The sequence below is a fragment of the Echinococcus granulosus genome, assembly GCF_000524195.1.
Source record: "Echinococcus granulosus chromosome Unknown EG_S00029, whole genome shotgun sequence".
NCBI classification, from domain to species: domain Eukaryota; kingdom Metazoa; phylum Platyhelminthes; class Cestoda; order Cyclophyllidea; family Taeniidae; genus Echinococcus; species Echinococcus granulosus.
The window spans coordinates 609653-629718 of record NW_020170409.1 but is presented as its reverse complement, the minus strand read 5'-3'; the positions used below and the strand labels follow the sequence as shown (position 1 = coordinate 629718).

The 20066-nt window shown below is 44.6% G+C and overlaps 1 protein-coding gene across 1 annotated transcript in view; it reads right to left on the bottom strand. All coding sequences in view use genetic code 11, as the record gives it.

Moving 5' to 3' along the window:
• EGR_04590 (Zinc finger SWIM domain-containing protein 4) overlaps positions 1-19813 on the bottom strand; it is a gene marked incomplete at both ends in the record, with an annotated part of 40314 nt that extends 20501 nt beyond the window's left edge. Inside the window, 6 exons of the mRNA XM_024493839.1 lie at positions 1145-1521; positions 2945-3280; positions 15572-15715; positions 19167-19294; positions 19333-19436; positions 19487-19813. Coding sequence (XP_024351767.1) covers positions 1145-1521; positions 2945-3280; positions 15572-15715; positions 19167-19294; positions 19333-19436; positions 19487-19813 — 1416 coding nt within the window. The remainder of the gene's footprint in view (positions 1-1144; positions 1522-2944; positions 3281-15571; positions 15716-19166; positions 19295-19332; positions 19437-19486) is intronic.
• Between the last annotated feature and the right edge of the window lie 253 nt (positions 19814-20066).

Genomic DNA, 20066 nt, shown 5'->3' with positions numbered 1-20066 from the left:
AGCAATGCACACAAGACCAAATAATGCCCCTGGCAAAATACCACACTCCGCTAACTCACGCTTGATTACAGAAGGCAACTGAAAACCCAAGCCAATGCTTTGAATGCTCAATATGCTGTCAATAGCGCTCGTGAGACCTTACAGCTATGCTTTTGTAAGTGCTCACTTGGTAACAGAGGTGCAAGAACATGCCAGTTCCACATCATCCCAAGATGGGCAATTGGGTGTAAGGTACATCAAGGCTGGGAATGCTTAAACTTATGCCTAAATAAAAGTCAGGCTGTTCTACGGAGCTGAAAAGGCCTGTCTAATGATAATAAACATGCACAACAGCTGCAGTAGTTTTATGCAGCAGGATTCACTGCACAATCACGACTGAATGAGCAGCGGAAGTTTTGCATGCAATGAGGAATGAGGCAAGACTGCTGTAGTTGATGACAGACGTGGTCACTCACTACCGCTAACTGCTGACCGAGGAGGATTGACTGAATAATGCAATTAGAAATTCAGTTGCGAGGTCCACAAGCACGAACCTGGTGCATTAACACTCGGCTTAAGTCGGAGATATTCCTATGGGAGACTGTTTTGCAGATACATTTCCACTAAAACTCGTCAAATGGATACCGAAAGTACCAGCTCCTGGTCTACTAATATTTACATTAGACAAATCGCATTGAGCATCAGCAGAAAAATCCACGTTCTTTTGAGTGATCTAGTGAAACAGAAACGAGTTACCGGAGTGCGTAATAATGATAGCTGGACAGAAAAAAGCATACCTTACCTTCCTGATCTCTGGGAAGTGGCAGGGGATACCAGTAACTTTACCTTACTGCCAAGCGGCAAAGATGGAGTGTAATTGCACCACTCCCACTAATGAAATGATGAAAACAATCAGCGGATTGAAATGGGAAGTAGTTAATACAATGTCAGAGAGTTTATTCCTTATAGGAATGTGACTGTTGTCCTTTATTCAATTGTTCCTTTGAAAACTGTAGAAAGACAAACGATAGATACGTTCTGTCGCTGGCAAAATGGCTCCTTTTCTTTATAAGCTGAGGCCAATATAACCTGTTTTGTGATGCGTTAACGACTAGACTCAAATTTACTAAAAAAAGGATTTTATAAGAGTGAAGCAGAATTCTACCATTAGGTTAGCGGAATTGAGCAGTTCTTCGGTGATAATGGCGAGGAGGCGTGGTCCATTTGTGTCGCGAGCGGCGAGAAGTTCGTAGGTTTTCGCAAACACCATGGCAATTTGACTGCCAGGAAAGTGATGCGGAGCAGTAGTATTCATATTTAGTGGCGTGAAGCTTGGGAGGAGAATCTGTATTGAGCTACCACTACCAATCCCGCCTCCGCCACTACCGATCACGCTGTGGTGATGTATCGAGTGCGCCGAAGAGTGGACCGAGTGATTCGAGGTAGAAGCGGAGGCGGAGGTCGTGTAGCCGAAAGGTGGCAATTTCGAGCGTAGAAGATGGCGATAGTTCTCCAGCCAGGTGTGGGCAAACGAGCGGTAGGCTAAAATGAAGACAGAGGTACATATTTCATCAGAACATGGAACCTCGACTCTCTCTCTCTCTCTAAATCCAAGTGACAAAGTGAATATTTCACTTACTGCAGCTGTACCTCGTTAAATTAGAATCTGTTTGTTTTTACGGACCCAGGTACCTCCAATCCTATACAAACAGAAACCCATTTGAACAGAAATCCCCTGAGAAACTGGGACTGCTGATTACACCAGAGCCTGGAAAGAGGGGTCTTCTAGAGCTAGGGGAACGTAGGGGAGGCAATTTAGTTGCTACTTGCCCTTAAAGCTAGGAGGCAGACGAGCAAGCAAGTAACGGATCTGTAGGGAATTTCTAATGAGGCTAATCCACTTGGCTTAACTAACGGGAGGATCAGGGTTGCTGCAGGGAAAACAACATCAAGGCAGCTAAAGACAAGTAAAGCTTTGAGAGGTGAGAGGACTGAGAGAGAGGAAGGAAGGGCAGGGACCGAAAGAGAAGATCCGAAATTAAACAATTGGACGAAAAAGGCGTACCGCGAAATCAAAGAGGCCTCGACAGCCTTTCTGTACTTGCAAAATGCAAATGGCTAGAACCTTTACTTCATTTCACGAAAAAACGTCGAATATGCCTTTGAGTTAACGCTATCGTCTTGTGCACAGCAAGAAAGATACATCAAAGAATTGAGCACGTGATGAAGATTGAAACGCGGTTATTGAGTTTGGCTATAAAATCAATCTGGAAGAGAAAAACTAGGAAAAAGTTTAATTTATGCAACCAGAATGGACGCAAAAGTGTGTGTAACATGGACGGAGATGAGGCCGGTAGAAGTTAGAGCTTCAGATAAAGAATGATGGCGTCCCGACTGATCAAATCTTCACTTCACTTATCGATCTTTGACACCCAGCCAGGCCACATTCAGTCCTTAATTGTGGTGATCCAAATGGTCGGTAGTGTTCATCCGACCAAGCAAACTAAGCTTAAGCTATATATTTCTCCTCCGATGCCGGCAGGAGGAGTTCGGATGGACTGATTGGGACGCCCTAGAATGCAAAAATGTCCAAATTCTGCGAATAGATTTTACGTATATTCGTCATGCAGTAAATCAGAACGATTGAGGTGTTGATTTTCTAGGTTCGGAAGAAACTATCGACCTAGCACAGGTTATAAAACAACATTTGGGATGCAGCCTTCTCCGCTTTCACTTCACTAGAGTTCTGGAGCACCAAATCCGCTTCCATCCTCCTCCACTCTACTAAAAAAGCAGATCCGTGTAAATGAAGCAAACAGTGCAATGCCACCCTATAAGGGTGATTTGCCATTTTCTGCAAATAATTTATAACCGTACCATGACACGCATGATGATCCAGTCTCCTTTCCCTTTCCACTGAGATATCTGACATTTTTGACGTTAAATACCTTGGATAAAATCTCACCAAAATTCCGAGGTTTATAGCCGTTTTCGTCTGTAGTTGGCCCCTCGTCAGTGGAATACCGAGCAGAGAAACGACCAAATCGACAGTGGTGGAAGTCGGAGTGACCGTTATTGGTGAAGAGCCTTCCGTATGTGGACGAAGATGAAGAGGTGGTGGTGGAGGAGGAGAAAGTGGAGACAGTTTGTGAGGAGGCTATTTCAAACGCGTTGCAACCACCCACTCCGTAGGCGGCCAGAGCTGCCAAATTCAAACGCAGCTGTTCTTGAACCCCGCTCTCGTCGAAGTACCAAGTGGAGGAGTCGTTTATGCCACCGCCTGCTGTGGGATCTGGCGCTCCTGTGGACAAAGACACGGAATTACTAAATAACTCGCGGCACAAGTGTGCTAGCGGAACCTTCGATCACGTGACGTATTTTGCAGCACCAAGTCCATCAGGATTCGATGCCAAAATTACTCCATTTCTAAACAGATTCAGCCACAAAGAAGTTCCAGAGCGAAAAAGACTGTAAAAACATCAAGAGCGTCAGACAATCAAGACACCAACACTAAGATCAGGGTAAGTCTTTCGGCGTACAGTTTTCAGTATTTGTTATTCCACACCAGGTTCTGCTGGACATTCCGTTCAGTTCAAGGATGGCTTATTCACAGTCACATTGACGTTAAATGCGGAAGTTCGCAAGACCCTCAGAGCACGCGATCAAGAGAGCCATAAGCAAGTAGCGAACCTTTTTTCGCCCCACAAAACAGTTGCACGGTGTGTTTCATGGAGCGCAGCTCCTTGACCATAGAAAGTTCATTTAATCAAAAGACACTGAGGCTGATGAGTTTTGGAAAAAAAATAATTGGCTTTATTCATCACTAGCGTTACCTAAACTCTAAAAGACAGTCCTACTTTCTTATGTACCTTTCCAACTCTTACACTTCTGCCGCTCCGACTCTGCAAGTAGTGAAGCAGTCTGCTTTGCATCGATCCAGCAAAACGCCTGTAAGGATGGGTAGCTGGCTTGCGTCGACGTAGCATAGCGCAAGGAGCAGAATATTATTTATGCTTAGACAGACTTCAGAGGCAAGAGTGATTTAAATGTCTCGTAGAGGAGCCTTATAAGAGGTCTCACGCGCTTGAGAGCTTTTTCAACCGAGACTGGAAAAATGTAACTCGCCTAAAGTACGCACACGAACGCAGAGACAGAAAAGACGGGGCAGTCGCGATTAGGAGCAAGACATCACCGCCACTCAAAAGTCTGTGGCAGAGCAGACAGAGTAGCCCGAAAAAAAACACGGCAATCGGGTTAATTGCAATAAACGTAACGTACGAGTGATTTATGACGCGAATAAGTCCGAAGAATAAAAACGCAGAATAATCCACTAACCAAATGTACCTAGGGGAAAGCGCCAATTTTGCATGCTGTTGGTGATAAAAACAGTTGTTTTGGCTGTCCGGACTTTGAGAATAGTGCTGACTGAACTCTAGCCCAGAAGTGGATTCGCATTCCCATCGAATTGCTCAGGTCAAGCATGTGAGGGGTATTTTAGTAAGCTTGGTTGCTTTCTTATTATGGGAGAGGCATTATTGTCTCCCATAAAAATACAACCGGATCTAAAAATATGATCAGAAGAGCCCAAAGGCCCCGTGGAAGAACAGCCGTTCAACAGATTATGGTTGCTATTGATTGAGAGACATTTCCATGTGAAATGAGATAACAGGCAGCAGAGATCGCCGTCGACGCGTTTTGGTGAAATGCCTTGGCACTAAAAATCGCCAGATTAAACAATGCCCCCAGGCTAACCTAAACACTCATGCTACTTATTGTGCATAACTTCAGACCAATTGTGCACCCGCGTGCGTAAAACTTTTGGATTTTACGAGTTTTAACATACCTTAGAGGGAGAAACTCTACATAATCTTTCAAATTAGGTGCACATGCAAACCTCCAGGTGACCAGCTTGACTAATGACGTTAACTGTTGGCAGACCTCTCGGATTTTCGTGAATCAATTCCTCAGCCCGATTTCCCAGGTGCAGGGCCGAAGAAGAACACCGACATGGAATTGTTAATGCGCTTCTAAACGCTACAGCAACGTGAATTGGCGTGCAACACGGGAATTTAACAGCGTCACTCAGCCAGCAAAACATGACATCCTTAAACAACAATTACAAGGCGGTGGTAGTAGGGGGAGGAGGAGGAGCAAGGCGTATGTTAAACCTCTACCTCTGATGCATCACCACTGCGGCGCCTAATTACTCGTATTAGGTTGAGGAAAACTAAATGCACACTCTGAAAATTAGGCCAGGTAGGTTGGCAATACAGCTTTCTGTAGTTGCCTCACGTCCAATCCAGATTTAAAAGTTACACCCATTTCATCTGACATCCACTAAAGTTGCCTTAAAAATAACTAGGAGAACAAAAAAACCATTAAAGGGAACCAAACTGGACAAAGTATACAGGCGTAAAAGCGAATAGCCCTTCCGTCAGTGGGTGAGACACAAACATGACATTTCTCACCAAGACAGCTTTTAAAGAGTACCTACTCTAGTATAAAGAGCCTTTCTCTACAGACACCGAGGGCGAAAATGGCTTTGGGCTGACTAAATTGACATGGATCATTAGAACTTCAAAAAGGAGTAGTGACAATAATGCGGGCAAATTCTTTAAAGATCTGCCTTCCTAGAGGGATTTTTAAGCAATTCGAAGTCACCAGCAGGAGTGGAAGAGCTCGCCCATTACGCACAACAAGGACTGACCCCAGAGGCAAAAAATGGAACATCTTAACTCGTACTGCTTAAATGCGACGATGACTAACCTCGTATTCGAGGTGGGGCTAAAACTGGGATTTCAGCACCTCTGAGAGTGTCTAAAAATAAGTTTCCCAAAAAAAAGTGTCGCTAAAATGAACGCCAAAACGCATTAGAGCTTAATTGGAAGCAGGGAAATGTGCCTTACCACGAGAAGTTGCTGCATGCGGTCTATCTGGGCCAAGAGGAATTAAATTATTTTCTCCTTCCGTTCATGAGTACGACCAAGCATTATTGCATAACGAAAGCAATTTCTCACTTGCTCTTACACAAGCTCAACGACAATTACTTCAACAGCTCAAAAAGAACGCTCATCTGTAGCCACGTCGACTCGAAGGAAAGAGTAATCTGCGGTGATTGTTGTTAGAAGAGGCGGAGTTTAGTGTTCGCCTCGGTAGTCCTGCGCCCACACTCCCGATTGATCCGAACCGAGCGGTTGTACCTGTCGTGAACGACGCCGGTGCTGTCGACGCGGATAGAGATCAGTGACAGTGACTTATAAACAACGGTTGACCGATATTTGGCCATGCCACTCAGTACATAATCGTCTTTAAAGCTTCTCGCTCATACTCGGGCTTCACGAAGATGCTACAGTGTTGACGCAGAGGAAATTAAAACAAGGGAACTCAATAGTGTTTTTCCAGCCGAAAAACCAAAACTCTAACAAGACCTAGTTACACAAGTTACTAAAATTAATAATCCGGAGTTTAATCACTATTCAGATCCCGGTCCTACATTAGAACCTTGTTTTAAAAGATGGGGGGACGATACTTGAAACGAATTCACTGGCGTTGGTGATGGGCGGACAGTTCTTCATGAAGCAGATTAGAATGATCAAACATGGAAAGTACTTCACCCTCGTTTTATCAGGGTTTCCAAAAGAGCAGCCACCATTGTTCAACTTGCACTATAGTCCCTTGAATTTGACAAAGTAGGTGATGAAGAGTTCGTGACTTATGCGGAAAGAGACAATCGTCAGGGTGAATCCTTCAAATTGGAGGAGGTCACTAGCGACCGATTGAAATGCCCTATTTTTGTTTGTAAATTACATCCGTCCACCATTTCAGACCTCCCCACTTGTACCTCGAGCGAGGTCGAATAGGATCCGTCGATGAACCTACGAGTTGAAACACACAAGTGTCAACGTTTGCTTCATCTCAAACCTGATACCACTGTAGTTACGGCTTACTAAGTCTTTCTAAGCCACGCCCATGGAATGGCATATAGAAACCGAAAGACATTTGAAAAGCTTGATGCTAATGAACCTGACAGTGTGGCCAATGGCACTTTGTCAGACAGCACCCATTCAAAAAATACAGATGCCAGAAATCCAGAGATGAGGGAACACAGATTATCACTGTCATGTAGGCGGTCGTTATGTTCCCGTCAAACGTTGAGCCCATTTAAACAAGTGGGCAAGTGATAATACTCTGTGCTAACTCAATTTGGGAAGAACTGAAGGAAGTATGCCGCTTTGTCCATCAGTAGTGTGGTGGTTAAATTGTGGCTGAACGCCATCTCGAAAATCCCTTTCATAGCAATTAAAGCATGGAAGACCATCTAGAATACCGACTGCTGTCTGGCGATTGTAACTTCTGGATCAGAGCAACAACCAATCAATTAATCTGTTCGTTAAACTGAAAGGAGGGTTGTATTTCGTAAAACCCAACCACTCAGATGCTTATCTTCAGATTGAGGCGAAGAAAGAGTCCCGAGAGTTCTTGACCAACACCACAGATTATGGACAATTCACGTGAATGTGACTCTCATTTGGCCTCAAAACTACCCCAAACATGCATAATGAGATCATGAATACCATGATGCTCGATGTGGAAGGTGTATCAGCTTGTCCAAACAGCATCATCATAACAGGTTCATAATAAAGGCAGTTGATCAAAGCGATAGAGCCCGTCCTTAAACGGATGAAAAAATACAGATCCCATCTACGCCAAGATAAACGTACCTTTGCTACGGGTTTTGCGCCAGTTTTGGGATATCTCATCAACAAGCACGCCGGAAGACTGGACCAGTGAAAAACCGAACCCATCAGTAGAGTGCCTCCACCTCATGGAATACTAGCCCTGCGCTCGTTTCTGGGATTAGTGAGTCACTACAGCGCCTTTCTACCAGTTGGGCAGGGGATCCGTGGTGCACCTGATTGGGTGCTCACAAGGCATATCCAACAGCATTACCCAATAGAGCGCCAAGTCTTTTGGGGGAATCGGGTCAATGGTTAGATCAGAGTTAGCATATTCATTATGCTCCCCAATTGAAGATCGTCCGAAATATTAAATTCTATCGTCTGGATATTAAGCGGCTTTTCAATTGTTAGTGGTAGAGAACTAAGTCTACATTTTCCCTCTTCGAGCTACGGTCAGGGTGCAGCCCATCTCTCTCGTCATCATTGATGCAACAGAGGGCGATCACCTGTGCTCCTCGTTCTCTGACGCCAACGGAGCGGCACCACAAACCATAATATTTGCAATCAAGAAATCCCAAAAGACGTGATTTGAGCGACACTTTACGCTGATCGTAGAACACAAACCCCCTCGGCAAGGCGGGTGTAGAGGTGGGCGATTACAGTACACGGTGGAAATTTTACTGTCCCATACCAAAAAATTGATTAAATCTGTCAAATAGATGGGTGAAAGACGCGATTTCCGGCGGAAGTAACTGGTGTGCTTGCTGCTACGATTAAAGTTGCCTCTGCCACTTCCTACATGATCTCGGAAGCAACCTTTTAGGTGGTAACATGCCTTCAACCAGGATAGCCGTATGCAATTGTTGTAGGTGAGCTAAAAAAGCCTTATCAGCGTCGAGACTTGTTGTCAACTGAGCAGTACAGCTTGAACGACTAAAAAAGTACTATCAACAGCATGCCTTAGCATCTGTGTCACCTAGGGCAGATAAACTTTATTCGCGTGGAATATGTTGGGCCCATTGACAGTTACCACTAAATGGTTCTCGTGGGTGCATTTGATAAATGCCCAGAAGTTCCTCAAATGTTGTTAGCATTAGCGGAAGCCCCAGCTAAGGGCCTCGGATAAGTCATCAGGTGTTTTGGGGCTCCGGAAGCCCTAGTGTACGATAATGTAACAGTCTATTTCTCTGTTCCCAACACTTCCGCTAGAGGAACGATGAGAAGCGCATTTAGCAGCCAAATGAACTGCTGAAACGATTTGCAGAGACCTCCAAGTGGGCACTGCTTGAAGGGGAGGGCCGATGGTCAAAATTCTTCGAAAGTTTCTTCTCTCCGAATAACACCTAATGCAAGTATAATTGATGGTGTTTTACCAACCAAAGAATCAATATAAGGAAAAAATCCAATTTGAAACTGATATGCTCAACAGCCTGAAAGGCTTCTTGAACACTATGATGGATGGGGATGGAGCTTAACCACCTGCATGATGCTCAAGCCATATTTTTCTCCAGAAGTCAGGCTATCCTAGCGGAAAATCACTGTGATTAATGAGTGAGCCGGGCACAAGGGAAAATTACCTAAATTCATGTTTAAATCTGCCACGAAGTTGGAGTTGGAAACGCAGCATAGACTAGACGTGTAAATCGACTCAGATTCACCGGTTTCGGCAGAATCAAACCCCATGACTATGATGGAAGTTCTGTTCAAATATTTTAATGTGCAGACTACTGTACGCGACTATGGCAGGATTAGAGGAAATAGAAAACCGATTCAACGTCCTCAAGTCAACCCAAAAATGAAATCTTACGATATTTGAACTTAAACGCAAACTCAACATTTGGCCATGCACGCAATACACAAGCTGGGAGAGCTAAATAGGTTAAGGTTATTTCCTTCGAGCCTTTGACTCCTTTCGCAAACTCAGGCTTCACGGTTATACCGAATTCTCACACAGTTTCCCATAGTAAGTAGACATTTGCATGAAGGGAGGATGTGTACGGGACCCCTTTGATCCCCTCGGCTGAGAGGGTGTGAAGACAGCCAAAAGCCTGCCTTTAATTCTCGCGGAAAAATCATTAAGTCAGACAGATGAAAAAATCTAGCGATAAAATGTCTGCCTTCAATCAAACCGCCCCCACTCCCGCCTTGCTCAGGGCATGAGTAACATCATGACTGTCTAGCGCTACTGCAACCACAAGGAAGTTTGTTGCAGTAACAGTAACGAAGCCAAAAACGCAATGATTGGTTCACGCTCTATCCACAACCTACACTGTTGTGGATATACTACCACTGCTTGGGATTCTTCTAGGGTTAAGGATCGAGGTGTGATGCCTGAAGACTGTGGGGGAGGGGAAGAGGGAAAGTGTAGTTGACTTAGTTTTCTACCACTTACAATTGAAAAGCGGCGTGACATCTAGACGATAGAATTCAATATTTCAAATAAGACAGAAGTATGGGTTTGGTGCGGCCTTTGCCGACTGTTTCCAAGACTATGGAAACGATTAGATGGAGTTAAGTCTATTCAGAGCTGCAGAGGGTTTTAGACGAGTAAATGGAAATGCAGTTAATTTTCCTATTTGACATAAAATGAAGTCCTGACCAGATCCCACTTCTGTTGAAACAACCGATGCCTACTTTCAATGGATGCATGTAGTAGTTTGGCCAATAGACAATGTAGAGGGAATTACGGGCGTAAACTGTTGGATGAACGTATCATGGCAGCACTGACAGTGGCTTAATGGTCGGTAACCCATAGGTAAGTTGACTACAGTAGTAGCTGGTGTAAAAAATTAATTTGTAAGCAGTTGTGACAGCACACGCAAGAGTTGAAGTCAACAGGAAAAATACATCTCGCGAAGTTCAATGCAACCTCCACGCAACATAACAGTGGAAATTCAGTCGACGAGGTCATTTGTCGCATTTGCTCGGCTTCCTAGACAGACGCGACACCCACTTTTAGACACAACAACTCCGCAGTTTAATGACGCAGCACCATCACGACGCTTTTCTTACCCTATCAGCATCATCTCCTTTCCATAATTCAAACGAATCAGGTTTTTACAAGCTTAGCACTCAACAATATCGCAGCCGGTGACCCAATGCTCACTCTGGCGACGGCATAAGCCGGAGTAGTAAAAGCTTTCCATCTAATGAGAAGGAATACAGAGAATTAGTATCACCCTCGACTATGGGATTTTGCTTCTTTCAAAGGCCGTAGGACTGCAAAAGATAATTTCAAGGCAGTGGTTCACATTTCCTGCATGAAAGATCTCCTGAATTCTTCATGAATCGCAGAAGATGAGAATTTTGCTTATTGCCATTGCCTTTGCTTCCCTACTGCATGCATAATTGATCCGGGAGTTGAGTCGTGACCTCGTTAGACAAACAGACGAGACTATGCAAACTCTGCAGCATGCCCAAAGCCAAATCACCCTCTGGCTACAGACTAGGAGATAGGGAAGAAGATATGTCCGGCTTCAGCTAGCCCAGCTCAAATGCTAGCACCTGCGCCTTCCCGAACTAAAGGCGAGCAAGCCAGGTATTAGGTAGGGCATAATTTGGATCCTGAGAAAGCTCGCGCCTTTTACAGCCTTTGCTAAAAAGGCTTGAGGATTTCATGAAAGGGAGGGGGAGGGACGGTATTTACGTATGAGCGAGCATGAAGGCTTCCAAAGTTGGCATTGTGAATGCAAACACTTTAACCAGGCATGTTGCGACTTCAAGTCGACACAGAATATGAAAGAGAGAGAAGCAGGCTAATGCTCCGCTGCATTCGAAAACAGCTCGTCCAGTTTAAGGTCCTTTTTGGTAGAGAAGACTGTCCAGATCGTATGATGACTAGACACGTGAACCCTTGGAATAGAAGATTAGTTTGAGTACTGGCGACACAACTATGAAAAGCGAATCCGGGAGCATCGGACAAGCGATTAGAGGGTGCAGGTACAAGCTGATTCAATCAGTAGAAACCCAAACTCACACGTCCGGATGGTAAGCAGTGAGAGAGAAGCATGCATAGCGTAAGGCCCGCCCACCTAGGCTCTGAAATCACAAAGGTTGATGGACTGGAAAAAAATGTTGACAAACGTGGCCAACTGTTTTTTTTTCAGCCACATCAAACCCACATAAACGATGAGAATACTAGTGGGGATGGATGGGGAAGGAAAATCTGGAACACAGCGTGGCGCGTGTTTTTGAGCTGTGGGAATTCGTGCGATTTGTTGAAAGTACTCACAAATCGGGATGTGAATTCACAACGAAATTGAAATGCAGTTTTCCATGCGAGGACACTACATTCAGATAGTCGACTTCTGGAATTTTTTAGAACCAGGAGGCTTCAAGAGATTAATGAAAGGTCGAAATTTCCCCCGGCCTCAGATGGTCCGTGACAAGGTTGTTGTCTAAAAATTACTTTGAAAACAATTTATACACCCAAAGGGTTGCATAAGCATTCCCTTACAACCCAACAGTGGAAGAGCTGGGAAACGGTGGTGATAAGGAAAAGAAGTTATTTCATTTGCGACGAAAATGCCATCTTATCTTATGTGCACCCAATGCGGTAGATTGTGCCTGCTGGCACCAGTTTGATTTGCAGTTCAGACGAAAGAATATCGTGACCATTATTGTGGAGCCCAGACACCTTACTTGCCGACGCGATGGTCATTTCAACAGACCAATGATCAAGCTCCAAGCGATTAGTCTCACAACATCATCAGTACAGTTTCACATAATAATGCGTGTAGGTTCGGCAACTGAGTAGAAAAAAATAGTACCCTAATAGACCAAAAGCCCTGGGGTTCTAGCTGCCGCACGTTCCCAACACGCGAGTACGACGAAAGCATTATTATTTAAAACAACGATCCTGACAGGTATTGCGGGTTGATAAAAACAGCCGATTAATGACGAGCTAAGGTTGAACACATGATCCATTGTTTGTCAAGATGATTAGCGTAGAAAACCATCGGGAAAATGGCGAAGTCAAGTTAGTGGATCATCTGATAGATATGTCAAAATGAAGCGAACGAAATGAAGTGCTCAGCGGGCAGAATGTACCAATTTTCGCTCGGAAGAGCAGGACCTAGCAGCCACACAAGCGCAGGTGTTTGTTGGGGTGACCTTGGGACAACCAATGGGCGAGTGCATGTGTCCGGTCAGTGTATTTCTGGAAAAAGGGCATCTACTGGCGCGTAAATGCAAAAGGCCACTCGCCTCTCCCTTGCCGTCAGTGCTGTGGATTAGGCAGAGGTGTATAAGGCATCCAGCCAGACCAGCACACTAATGGTAGATGAAGAGGTGATGGCACATGGAGAGCATACGGAAGTCTAGCATTCCAGATACACAGAATTCAGATGAGCAGAGCTTCACTTTCCCACGTGCAAAACCCCTTCTGGTCGAGAGAGCTTATACGGACAGCCTAGTAATCCCACAGTTCGTGCGGTCAACAGGAAAGGGAGATTGGTAAGCTAGTTGTTGCTAGATTTATAGCTTGAGCATCGACATCAGACACGCCAACTCAGCATACCCACACGCATACCCACCACCGACCCGAGGCTTCATTCTTCATCAGCTGTGTGCTACGTTAAGGGCGCGTACACCTCGCTCCACTTCATTCCACCTCGCTGCCCCTCTCCTCTTCCTCCCCTCTTTTCACAAGAGAGGAGTAGCAAGGGTGGTGGTGAGGCGGAAAATGCAATTGTGGAAGCAGGAGGGGACACGCAAGCACGCACACCAGCAAAGCATGTGAGTCATGCTGTCTCTCACATGCAGAAACCGGACGCGAGGTGGTCGGATTGGTTGCTAGTTAAAGGCTAAAGTAATTAAATTGTGCGTAAACAAGGCTTGAAGCTCTACACCTCCACCTCTCCCATTCTCTCTTGCTGGTTACTGCCGAGGAGGACTTTTAGAACCGGCCTGAAGTAAACAAAGATGAGTGAAAATGACACAGACAGTCAATCTTGTACCCCTCCTCCTCCCCCGCAGTGGATAGAGCTCTCGCACAATAGGCGGTGAAGAGGTTATGCTTTTATGCGAGTGAATAATAAAGACTGCATTCATACTCCGACTGTAGTGCTCTTGTTTATGCGTCTCCTGCCAAATTTTGAGTTACAATACTACGGATTGTCTTTATGACCGCAATGAAAGGTAGATGTGGTTCAAAACCGGGTACATTTAGGGAAAATCAGTTTTATAATGAGGGGCTTAGTAAGGAGTAAAAGAATAATTCTAGGGTACCTCTACAAACCCATGAAACGCACAAGCTAGTTAAGATTAATTAGAGCCATATTTCAAACTGCTAAATAAAGAAGCTAAACTTCCTTGAAAACTTGGTACAACTGTGCATTACATAGAAACTTTGACGGGAATTTGAGCAAGTGATAGAGTAGAAAGATGCTGGAAGAGGTTGTGTAAATCCTGAGTCAAAACGCATCTACACACCGCACACAGTCACGTGGATTTGGGTGTGGTCGATTCCCTCGAAAAAGGAGAGGTGACACGACAAAAAGCGAAAAGCGCGGCAAAGGAGATGCAATATAACAGTCTAGACACACCGCTGTGCCCAGCTGCGCTGAATGCGCTTATCCTCACAGAGCGATCTTCTTGCCAATGTCGTTAACGCTAAAGTACCTTTCGTTGTTGTGGCCGCACTTTTGGGTCCTTTTTTATTTCACAAAAGTATAAGGGAAAGCCAAGCTCAGTCTTCGCTCCAATAACCGCCTCTAGCAAACCACTAGGGCTTGGTTTTGGAGGGTATAAAAATGAAAGTGCGGTGAAATTGGATGGTAAGATTCCGTTTCATGACTTCTGTGTCTCTAGAGGGGACGAGAAGTGGAACAACTGTGTTTCAGTAAGCGCAGTTCAGGAGTAGTGTTTGACTTGCCAAAAGAACTCATGGACTATCATGTGACCCTGTAGTCTTGGCTTATACTACACTGCTCCTCCCCCTCTAGTGAAAATTAAATGAAGTCCAAGCATGTACACGTACACATCACGCTGGTGGACTAGAAGCATTCAGCGGCGTTTGTGCGGCCTGCCAATTAGAGGATTTTTTCAACTGCTCTCACGCTCACCATCCGGTGTTTACTCACTCATTCGCTCACACAGTCCCTCCCTGGCTCGCTCATTCACTCGACGCTGCACCCAAGAAATGAAGATTGTTTGTGGAAGAGAAAAGGGAGCACAGGATAGCACACACCTGATTGTCAGTCTCTCGTATCAGCTGACTTATCTGTCGCCTCTCTCTCTATCGGGCTAGCTACCTGCTAGTGAGAGGATAAATATAAACACCGTGGATTGAACGAGATGCTGGAGTATGAAAAATGGGGGGGGGGGGGAGGTGATGCGAACGCGCGCGGGTGCCAGTGCCAACAGATGTGTTACCGCCCTCACCCGATTGGCGTGAATAAGGCGACCCAAGGAAAAGACCAAACCCACCCACTCTCTCCCTTAGGCATGCAAAGTGAGAATGGGATGTGGAAGGAACCGGGGTGAGATTCCGGTGTTCATTCTCCTTCGGTCTTGCTTCGATCCGTGTGCCTCGCCTGGAATTAGCATACACCCAAGTTCTATGTAAATTGCTGCAACTAATGAGACTTCATTATACCACAAGGAATCCTCATTACCATCAAATTTGGAGATACGTCTTCTCCTAGATCCATCGATTAGCTGGAGAAAGCGTGAACAACTATGGAGGCTGGAAAGACCTGCAAAAGCAACGGACCCATCCTTCGAGAAAGGGCATGGTTCTCCACTTAAACATCGTACGGGCAAAATCTACATCCTCGCAAAAGACAACTTCGAGGATAACCCAGGATGAGTCCTTGGTACATCAATCCCTAAGGAGACCGGGTGAAATCTGACGATGCCTAGCTGTAGGATTTTGGGGGTCAATGGAAGTGAAAAGCCACAAAATTACTCACCATAGGTTTTATTCAATTGAGAGTCACGTTGAAGAAGTCTGTCGGCGAGGTGTTGAGCACTTGCTAGCACGCGATTGGGGTGCGAGGCGATTAAGTATTGAGCAAACTTCTGCAGCTGACCGCGGTCCATTTTTACCAGCGTGTCTAGAACGTAAATTGGATGGGAAGTTGAGCAAATTTTTCCCATCAGGGCTCATACAGCGCTGGCTGACGGCCTATCCTCAAGTAAGTGCGAAGTTTGGCCGTCGGACACACTTTTAAGTATGCGTCGCAGTTCTTTCAGAGGACGGGGTGGCCAGCCAGCCTGTTTGCCTGGCTAGCTGCTCCACATAGGATAAATTTCAAACGGAAAATTTGGCTAATTTGCGTGAAAGAGATAATACCCACTTCGGGTTGGTGCCACAGTAAACAATTTAGGGAGGTGTACCGATTGCTGCGAAAGTGTACTACCGGCTATGGCTTGTGATAGGCTTTCGGACAGCCGAGGTATCACTCGAACTACGGCAGTATAAGGATGTTGCAAAGTATAGCCCCTGTAGAATAACTCCAAAACGCGATAGTGAGTACAGGGCCTTAATCACCTTAAACAAGTTCACTTGGCCTCCATCACAGTCGAAATTATGACAACTGGGAGGTTTAGTTGCACTGAAGTCATGGCTCACAAGAGAGGGGGCACAGTGCCCAGCAGAGCGAGAAGTAGACTAGGGAAGCGCTTAAAATCATTCAGGCTCTGAGATTTTGATGCACGGAGCAGTGGAATTAGCCAAGGCAGCCGCAGTCGCCAAAACGGCTGACAGCGGCCATCTTCTCGTTGTGACGCTACGACACACCAGTACCTCAAGCCACGATGATGGTGTCAAGCCTAGCTGAGTAGACACGTAAATAACAATGCCGCAACTACTTAGAGCACAATTTCCCCACTTACCCACTCAAGCTCGCAGATGTGTCCACTTCTGCGCTAGGCAAAAACTGCTTCAACAGCTAAAGTGCCTCAGGGAAAAAGGCCAATTTAACGGGCTCAACATTTCGAACTGGGATGAGCCTCGACTTTCCGACTGATCGAATGTAACTCTGAGATGAAGACTTGGAATTATGGGGAACTGGAGGCATGTGTAACAGTATACCCTACTTTTTGAGGGGGAACTGAAATTAACGATAAATCCAGTGGTGATGCCAAACTCCACTAAGCAAAATTTCCAAATCCATCAGTCATGATTTATGACTGGATTGAATATGATTGACTAAATACGAGGATCCCATTAAAGAGTCACTTAAAGTGGTTTAGTAGTGAAAAAAATTTACAAAGACTCTTCACAAATTGGATATCCCTGTTTTATCTACGAAGTTTGTATGCTCTTTGTTTAAAATAAGTGTTTAGAACGTTACAGAAGAGGTTTCTTGTCATTTGCTTGCAATAATGAATACGCTTACCATGCAATCAACTTGCTCGGTCAGATGCCAGATTTGGGTAAAGAGGGCTCACAAGTAAACATTGTGCATGTGAATCGGAACGCGTAGGACACATTATGCGGGGTCGTAATATCAACAAAGTGTGGAAGAAGACTGGTCAGACAATGGGTAGTTGATTCGTTGCATTTACAAACATTAGTCAACTTGTTGATGCAAATGTAAACGTCTAACTGGAGTCCACGCAGGACTCGAATAACACAGGTCCGTGTAAATGTTAGATGCGAGGAGGCGATAAGGGGCGTTAGAATACCTTGCCAGCCGTAGATTATAGCCTAAACTTTGGGGGTGAATGAAAAAAATTCATCTAAAAGAAAGTCATTTATCTGTAAGGTAATTTAACTTCTAGCCAATAGACGTGAAATTTGAGCCAGTGAGGCAAGATCAATTTACTTAAAAAGGGAGAATTTTGGACACATTCACGACATCGCCCGACGTGATTGGTAAGTGGCGTAAAACTTGGAAGTGACAAACCACCATTTCAATGAGTGCTCTCCTCAGGTAGATAAGCGAATTCGGCCATCTTGGGTAACCAGCCAGGTGATGGTTTCGCTTCAGCCAATCAAATCGAAGATTTCACCCGAAACTCACGGGTATCTTCATGCCTCAAACATCAAGTAGGCTCTAAAAACGTTAGCATTTGAAAAAATACCAGGTCCTTCAAAACAACACAATCCGGCAAAGACTCAATGGTCACCATGAGCGAGGATAAAAACTAACTCCGGAGGGTACCGTCTGGTGATTATGAGGCGAATATGCTCTAAACATGATCTCCGTTTTTTGAAAGCTCATGGTTCCAAATCGGTGCCAGTGAGGAGAAGCGGATGCGTAAAAATAGTATCAAATAGGGAGGCTGTAACGTTTGGGGCCTACAGTAAAAGAGTGCCTCGATAATGAGGTGTATCCTAAATACGACCTCCCATAGGGCACGAATTAGCTTACACGAAACCATTGTTTTATTGAGATTGAGGAATATTTGAAACAATGACATCTAGAGAAGCAAAGAAAAGTTCCAAAAAGTAGTGGATTTTGAGAAAGAGGCCACACAAAAGCATGAGATTTAGTGAAAATGGAAAAATTTTTTCGACAAAGAGAAGCTAAATAATATTTCTGACTGCTCCTAGTCAGCTACTGCGAGCTCGTGGTGGAGAGGAAAGGGGTAGATTAATGGTTGATGGGACATGTGCGTGCCCTATCATGCTCCCTCATTGACGCGAAGACTTGTGCGCGGTTATCTATCGCGAAAAAGCCTTATTTTTAACCCCCTGTTTCCTGAGCTTCCTCCAAAGGCGCCCTCACCACATACTGGTCGGAGCCTAAGAGCGCAGAAACCGACCCATTGAGAATTCTCTTTCGTGTCCTATTGGCAGAATGACATGCTATTAGTCATCTTCGCGACTTAACTCGACTAGTGCGGTGGCTGTGAGAGAAGCACCAGATTTCTTAAAACCCCAAACGCAAATGCAATAATGCCAGAGGGAGCGGACACCGCCAGCCCCAAAGCTAAGGTTTCTTTCGGATTCGCGGAAGGTAATTGTATCTAATGCATAAAAATACTGTCCCATACCGTCTCAATGAATCAAAAGGTTGCACTAGACTCCTGCTTAGACAATGCTCGGGAAATCATCCTGCAGGGCAGATCACATGATTACGCCTTTGAAAAAAATGGGGACTTCAACACGAAGTCCGCGTCACAAACGCCGAGCAAATCATTGATAAAAACTAAAAAAACTAGCATGATTAAATAGAAGACTATTTGTCCAGGGTATATTTGCTAAACAAACAATGAATTTAGGTTGGGTAAACATGAAATCAATTAAGGTCCCTATGCATCGAATTCCCAAGTCACCAAATGCACAAATCTGCATGATGGATTAGAGCTTAATAATTTGGCCTGGAACAAAGAGAAAAGCCATAATAATGAATGATGGATAAACCTTTTTTGTAATTTGTAAATCAGCCAATCAAAAGGATATGATCCTACGTTCCAAGTCAACGATAAAATTAATGTGAACGGGGAAAAATACGAGGCTAATAATAAAAACTATACCCATTTTATTGCAAGACCCCAAACTTATAGGAATAAAGCCTCAAAACCAATAAAAGTGAAGTAAGCTCGCCAACTCACCAGATATTGGGGCGCGATAATTTACACCACCAGGCCTGTTTATTCGAAAAAGTGCCAGAGCCACCGCATGCGGGCACCAGGAGAGTCCACGGCTGTTGCATGTACAGCAAACGGACGTAATTTTGCACCTAAGTAAGGTGTCACAAAAAGCAATGAGCTGTAGCACCTGTCAAAAGTCATGGAAACTTTGTAGGTTTTTGAATCTAATAAACCTCGAATATTGCCATCGGTTTTTACCACACCCGTTAGATGGAAACCTGTAGAAGAATGCTTAATGTGCATAATAAGTCCAAATTGCCTATTTGAATGGCATCCTCTACGCAGTTTCTTTGAAATATTTGCTCTCCGATGGAGAAAGGAGAGTTTTCAGATGAACCCGCTTTGTATGACATGAAAGACGAATAAGTTTTTATATCGGCGCTATCCCGAGGAAACGAATAAAAAATTATACGCTCCTGAACAGGATCTGGTACATGCACCAGAGTAGACTCGACATATTCGAATGGTAAATGATAGGCGACTGACATCGCACTAATGTCAAACAAAGACAACACTTCGGAAACATATTTTTCACTGCATAAGTCTGAATCCAGACGTCGGCTTTTTCTCCTAGATACATTTATGGGGTCTTCAAGCTGTCGCTTCATCTGTGGTTCTGCATATATCAGCCAAACCAACCTCCAAACCGAACGACACTACGTATCGAACAGAATTTACACCGCGTCCGTAACGCGCGGTTAAGATCAGGTGGTAAACGCTTAGCTGTGGATTGTAACAAATCAAGGTCAACAATGAACTTGTTTATTTGACTGCAAGCAACCAAAAATTGTTTAAAAAATTATTTTTTTTTGTTCATGCATTTAATTGTGGTTATTGTTATTGTTTATCGGCCGGTGGTTT